This window comes from Dipodomys merriami, unplaced genomic scaffold (genome assembly GCF_024711535.1).
Source record: "Dipodomys merriami isolate MVZ:Mamm:240054 unplaced genomic scaffold, mDipMer1.0.p SCAF_14, whole genome shotgun sequence".
Taxonomy (NCBI): Eukaryota; Metazoa; Chordata; class Mammalia; order Rodentia; family Heteromyidae; genus Dipodomys; species Dipodomys merriami.
The window spans coordinates 14,253,928-14,260,844 of record NW_027202715.1 but is presented as its reverse complement, the minus strand read 5'-3'; the positions used below and the strand labels follow the sequence as shown (position 1 = coordinate 14,260,844).

The 6,917-nt window shown below is 47.7% G+C and overlaps 1 protein-coding gene across 1 annotated transcript; it reads right to left on the bottom strand.

The window, feature by feature from the left end:
• Positions 1-247: 247 nt before the first annotated feature.
• Positions 248-2,466, bottom strand: LOC138825717 (golgin subfamily A member 2-like). The gene is made up of 2 exons (XM_070020392.1): positions 1,144-2,466; positions 248-426 (listed from the first exon to the last, which is right to left on the bottom strand). Exon 1 carries the CDS (start codon positions 2,385-2,387, stop codon positions 1,170-1,172), a length of 1,218 nt encoding a protein of 405 aa, XP_069876493.1. The 5' UTR covers positions 2,388-2,466; the 3' UTR covers positions 248-426; positions 1,144-1,169.
• Positions 2,467-6,917: the final 4,451 nt, after the last annotated feature.

Here is a 6,917-nt window from a genome sequence, read left to right as displayed (position 1 = left end):
TTGCCTTGCATGCATGAGGCCCTGGGTTCGATTCCTCAGCACCACATAAGCAAAAGAAAAAAGCCGGAAGTGGTGCTGTGGCTCAAGTGATAGAGCGCTAGCCTTGAGCTGAAGAGCTGAGGGACAGCGCCCAGGCCCAGAGTTCGGGTCCCACAACCGGACCCCCCCAAATAATAGCATAAAGAATGAACATGTTATTTAAAACAAATTGACAAAGTTATAAATGCATGCAATAATATATTTCCATTCTACCAGATTTCATTCTGAAGAACTTTTTTCTTCTAGTCCGTACACTGGATCTTCTCTTCAAACTTGCATCCTTAGTCATCTTTTTCTCTTTCAGATTTTATTCAGCTGCTTGCTTTCATAGCCCCATTGAGCTTTTTGAACATATAGTATGCTTACTATTGCATTTGAATGCAGTTTCTGCAATGAAGATACAGGAATATATTGTAATAGGGTAGAAAATATGGAATATAATTAACATACCCATACAAAACTATTCCATAAGTTAATATGTAAGTTAACATATGTCTATTCCATAAAATAAAACAAAAACCATGACATGAAGTATTTCAGATAACCAAAATAACATACTAATTTAAAACTCTTTCCCCTGCTCCTCCCTCAAATAATATTGTATAGAGATTATGTGCAGTAACACTCACTTGGGCCCATTCCTTCCATGGCAACAATTGGTCAGCTGATGTTCACATAGAACAAGTTACCTCCTAGGAGCCTGTGCTTTTAACATATCTGTTAACACCACACCCAGCCCTGAGTTCCAACAAGGCCTGGGAGAATGCCATCTAGCCATTGTGTCCTAACATGCCTGTAAGAGGACAGAAGCCCTAGCACACTTTTTGTGTCCACTACTCTGCTTTCTACTGGCTGGGGACTGGGGTGCAAGGACAGAGCAGCAGGAGCCAGGTGTCAATGATTGGCTTAGCAGGCACAGGAGGTCAGGGATAGGGCAGCAAGGGCAGGAGTGGCAGGCAACAGGGTGGCAGAGATAACCTGTCAGGACTGCAGAGGCAGGGTCAGGAAGGCAAGGCGGGGAGGGGGGCAGGGACAGGGGAGCCAGGACTAAAGTAGCAGGAAGAGAGGTTACACCACACAGGTAGGCCAGATCCCCAGCCTCACCTTCCCAAGTGTGTGTCTGTGGATCTTTAGACAACAATGACTACTTCCAAGAGTTCATAGGCCTCATTCTGGGAGGGGAAGCAGCAGTTCAAGGCTGGCCGCTGGTGCTGTACCACCTCAGGAAGCACCTTCAGGATCTCCCGTGCACTCAGGGTGTCCAGGATCAAATCTCCCCAAGGCTGTAGGATGGCCTCCACAGAGTGAGGACAGCGTCTCCCTTCTCCCAGCTCCTCCTGGATGTCAATGGCCACAGGCTGTGCTAGATCTAAGCTGGGCTCTGTCACTGGGCGCTCAGCTGCTGCCAGCTTCTTATCCTGGCACTTTGGGGCCTCAGATCCGTGGGACAACATCAGGTCCTGTGGGTCTTCCTCCTTCTCTCTTTGATCCTGAGCAGGCTGGCTGGTCTCCCTCAGATGTACCACAGTGAGCTCCAGCTCTTTGATGAGTTCTTCTGAAGCCTGCAGGCGGCTGACAAGAACCTGGTGCTCCAGTTCTCTCTCCTTGGCCACCTGCTGCATGTGGGCCAGGGCAGAGTGCAAATCAGAGTTTTCTGAAAGCAGATTCTGCATGCTCTGCTTGCAACACTTCAGATCGTTTTCCAGGGTTTCCTGCATAGAGACCATCTTCTGGTGTTGTTTAATCTGTGTCTGCAGTTGATACTGCAGCTCTTCCTTTTGGTGCTTCAGGTTTTCCATCTCACTCCTGAGTTGCTGGTTTTGAATAGAACAGGCATCCAGGGCAGTGGCCAGGTCTTTGTATGGTTTGTCCAGATCCTCAGTGTGACTGGCAGATGTGAGGTCCTTCACCATTTCAGGTGATGTAGACTCAGCCTGAAGGGCCTGGAGCCCTGGAGGCAGCTGATCCTGGCTCTTGGTGGATGACCAAGTCATGGCCACAGTGGTGAGATTCATGCCGTAGTCAGTCAGATCCTTTTGAATCAATGGCATCTTCTTGATTCTAGTGTCAGCAGAAGGGACACTGGTAGGTGTGCCAGCCGGCAAAACAGGAGGCCCCTCAGGTTCAAGATGGTCTTTGGGCACCTGCTCCTGTGATTTGGGATCCCCAGGGCTGGTCTTGGGATTTCGGACAGTTGGATTTTTCTTTGCTTTTCTAGCTCCTTGAATACCCGCAGGGCAGTTTTTCTGTTGGTATTCCTGGAGTTTCTTCTTGGCTCTGCCCAACATCCTCCCTCTCATTTCTTCTGTCATGTTGAGGCTGGGATGGAGCCCGTGTGGGGGGCCCATATCCAGGACCTCAAATGTTTACCTCAGTCACCTCTATTCCAGCGATCACCGCTCAGTACCATGACCTCCTAGACTACTAGTAGAGGAATGAGTCTAAAGAGTGGAACCCAAGGGGCATCTAGGCAACTAGAATGTGGGTGTGGCCTGAATTCTTCCCTCTGATTGGTCAATTTGAAAGAAGCCAAAAGGAGAGGGGCGTGGCCAATCTCCACACTAACCCCTATGTTAGGTAGAATGTGGGTGGAGGGCTTCACTCTAGAACCACCTGACAATTGCTTCCCCATGGTAGTAGTCCTTTCCCCTCATAATGTTCTAGTAGTGTCCAAACCTGGCTTTATCAGTGACTTGTCATGGCCTGCATGTCACTACTGCAGTCACTTTGTAAACCCAGAGTCCTCGTTCTGGCTGTTGTCCTAGACTTCCCTGTGCTGGGGGCCTCACGGTCAGGTCTGGGGTTCACAGCCCTCATCTCAGAGAGTGGATGTTTAAAGGAGCTATAGGGGAGACTGCTGAAAATTCCCTTTCCTGACTCTGTGCCTCAGCACCTGCACTTAATGACATTATTTTAGACTGTACTCTTACACTAAGCATCCCTTTGCCTTATTATTATTTTTCTCTTTCTCATACTAGTTTCCTAGAATTCTCTCTATGCGACAAGACAAGCTGAGAGCTCTCCTCTCTTTAGAAAATTGTAACAGAATTCTCCAACACAAATACTCTACTTTCCTTTCCTGATCATTGCCAATACACATTTTTCAAAGGAATCCAAATTCTCAGAAATGCATTGGGAATAAAGGATCCCAGTTTCCTGGCTCACAGGTGACAAAAGTCCAGGTAGGTCAACTGAGCCCCACTGGGACTGGAGACATTCCAGGCCCAAGAGAGCAAAGCTACTTGTCACAACCAGAGCTGAAGTGAGTTCAAAAGGATCAAAAATGGCTGAGAAATGCATGCATACGCTTTCTTCATCTAAAGTGATGGCATTAAAAACAATAATGTATTTTGTTATTCTTTTCTTTAAAACCTATGAGGTAGACTCTGTTTGCTTCCACCTATAATCTGAGCCACTTAGGAGACTGAGATCTGAGGATTTGGTTCACAATTATCCTTGGTACACAAATATGAGAGATTCTTGATCTACCATTAGCCACCAAAAAGCTGAAATTGCAGGTGTGACTCAAGTGATAGAAGGCGTGCTGAGGGGGAAAGCTAAGCATGAGGTCTTCAGTTCAAGCCCCAGTAATGGCAATCCTAAGCAAACCAAACCAAAACAGCATGACAGAATATTCAGCTGAATGACCAAAGCATTGAGTGCTTATTTTTTGTGATTAGTGCCCCCTTGTGGCCACTGAGATAGTAAAAAGATGAGGGATGTCACCAAGCCCAGGTGAAAAGAAACACTGCAGAGCTACTTTCTTGTCTTCCCCCCTTTGTGACAACATTGGGACTTGAACTCAGGGCCTGGATGTTGTTCCTTTGCTTTTTTTCTCTCAAGGCTGGTGCTCTACTACTTGAGCCACAGCTCCACTTCTTGCTTTCTAGTAGTTAATTGGAGATATGAGTCTCACGGGCTTTTCTGCTTCAGATGGCTTTGAATTGCTGTCCTCAGATCTCAGCCTCCTAAGGATTCAGTTCTCTATTGGCTCAGTGAGTCACAGTTCACTGTAAATATATGAAATTGTTCTATTTCAAGAAATGCTGTCTGATATAGTCTCAAGCTCCTAGAGACACACAGCCCTGGAATTCTGCATCCATGGGGAAAGGTCTTTAAGGCTAGCATTAAAATGGGAAGGGATGGCATTTCTATAACCTACAATGTTACAAGGGCTCCCTTGCTTGTTGTGGAGACTATGGTTGGAATTCGTGGTACTGTTTTGCATATCTCATGAACTGGTTCCAGAGTGGCATATAGTGAATTTTCTATCCTTGGAAAAAATCAGTCTAAGCTGGGAGCCAATGGCTCCTGCCTTAATCCTAGCTACTCAGGAGTCTGAGATCAGGGGATCACAGTTTGAAGCCATCCCAGGCAGAAGAACTAAAGAGATTTTTATCTCCAATTAACCATAAAAAAGCCAAACTGGAGGTGTGGCTCAAGTCATAGAGTACCAACTTTGAGACAATAAAGCTAAAGAATTTCAGATCTACTTATAACACAACACACACACACTACAGCTCAGTACATGTATATATATATATATATATATATATATATCACATTCAAAGGCACATACTATATATATCTCCTCTCACACACACGTATCATATGCCACCCATAATGCATCGCATATACAACATTCACACTACAGCTCAGATGACACACACCATGTATGACACTCACATACACTCCCTTTACCTCTCTCTCTCACACACACACACAAACACACACACACACACACACATACCCCACCTTAGACACAGACCACACACCACACATCAAATGTACCATGGCGTTTCACATTGTAGATACAACACAGAACACATTGACACACATCTAAATGCTACATTCACACCCTCATTTACAGGAGTGTGCACACCACACACACACATACACACACACACATACACACTCCTCCATTCCTGGGAGGAGGAGGAGGAGGAGGCTTGGGGACAAGTTTCACTATGGCTACTGGGAATGGAGGTTCTTGCATCAATTAGAAAATCCTCTTAGGGTCACCAATAGAATGATGGGCTGAATTTTCCATTTCAAATAAAATCCCAGTTCCAAAAGGAAGTGAAGGTATGCAGGCGGCCATTTTCACGGATGGGCTTGCTTGGGGGCTCAGAGAGACCCTACCAGGCAGGTATGCTGCTGAGGTGGAGCCGCTGGCAGGCCGGGTGGGCCTTGAGCAAGTGCTTTCACCTTGTAGAACAGTAACACCCACCTCATGGCCGGAAGCGTGGCGTGATGCAGCATAGCCTACATCAGGGGAATCTTGGCCTTTTTCTATTTTAATCTGGCTCTCAACTCAATTACCAAATAAGCCAGTGTAAGGAGAGAGAAACAAGGCTACATGGCTGCTGATACCAATTCCTGGTGGGGCTCCACCCCAGGGGAAAGGAGGCTGAGGAATGACTGTGGGCGCATGCAAGGCTGGGGGAATCTGGTGTGTGGCCACCATAGCATGTTGGTGTATTTCTGTTTCTGCGAGTTGGGGGTCATGATGCTGAGTACTGCCACTAGGTGGCGCTGCTTGCCTGTGCAGCCACCGCATGCCTAAAGAGGTGGTGGCAATCAGAGGCTCTCTGACCAGCCAGAGCACCCTGAGCTCCTGAGCTGTGTGGGTGACCCCTGCTCTGTTTTCACAAGTTGTTGGCCAGACAATGGAGCCAGCTGGACACTATGTTTACTGGACATGAAACATATCTCAGCATAAACTTCCTATCACATAGCTTTGCCTTCCTGGGGGGCGACATTCATCTCAGAGAGAAAAGAGAGCCTTCATTTGCTCCAATGCAATGCAATGCTATTGCTTTGGGTTCCCCAACCACAGGTCAAATCTAGAAACTGAGGCTCAGAGAGTTTAAATGACTGCGCAGGGTCATGCAGCCGGGAGGTGGAAGGTGTTAAACCTGACATCAGAGCCTACTCTCTTCCATGCCTGACTCCAGTGGGAGCCTGGAAATTTCAGAGGAGGAGACAAGACAGACAACTTGAGAGTGTTCCAGGAACAGAGAGAAGACTGAGGCCTAGTGGTAGGGGCCTTCTTCCCTCAACCCAACTGCTGGGGCTGGGGTGATGGAGGAGCTCTGCAAACCTGGAATGGTGTGAGTTGGGGTTGAGCAATTGTCAGACTGTGTCCATACAGCAAGGGGCGATAAGGGGGGGACAGAGGTCACATTGTGGATTCTCTCCTTGGGGAAACTTGGTTCTTTACAGCTCTGGCCTGGCCCTCACCAGGGCTCTGGGCACTTCTGAAATGGGTAAATTCCTAAAACTGGTCAGGGGAGAGAAGATCCAGGCTGGGTGGAGGTGCCTCAGCTTCCTGAGAAGGGGTATGGAGTTCTACCTGACACTCTGCCTGCTGAGCTGGGCTCCTGTCGGTACCCCTGCATGCACAAAGGGATGCATGCAATGAGGGAGCAGCGGCATCCCCTGATCCACAGGTCAGCTCTCACTGATACCCAAGGCCATTCTGCTCATCATCATCACACCTGTCTGGTCCCATCACTGTGTGTGTGTGTGTGTGTGTGTGTGTGTGTGTGTGTGTGTGTGTGTGTGTATGACATTATGACATTACTGGGGCTTGAACTCAGAGCCTGGACACTCTCTCTTAGCTTGCTCCACTCAAGGCTAGGGCTCTACCACTTGAGCCACACCTCTACTACCAACTTTTTGGTGCATAATTGGAGATAAAAGTCTCACAGACTTTCCTACCCAGGATAGCTTTGAACCATGTCCTTCAGCTGTCAGCCTGCTGAGATTACAGGTGTGAGCCACTGGCTCCTGACTGTCCTGTGTTTCTAGAAGGCTGCAAAGCTCTTACTCAGGAGCCCACAGCACCCACAAGCCATGGAACCCAGTTATTCCCT

Bases quoted from the DNA above. Each gene is read 5' to 3' on its own strand.
- LOC138825717 (XM_070020392.1), bottom strand. From the start codon at position 2,387: ATGGGCCCCCCACACGGGCTCCATCCCAGCCTCAACATGACAGAAGAA.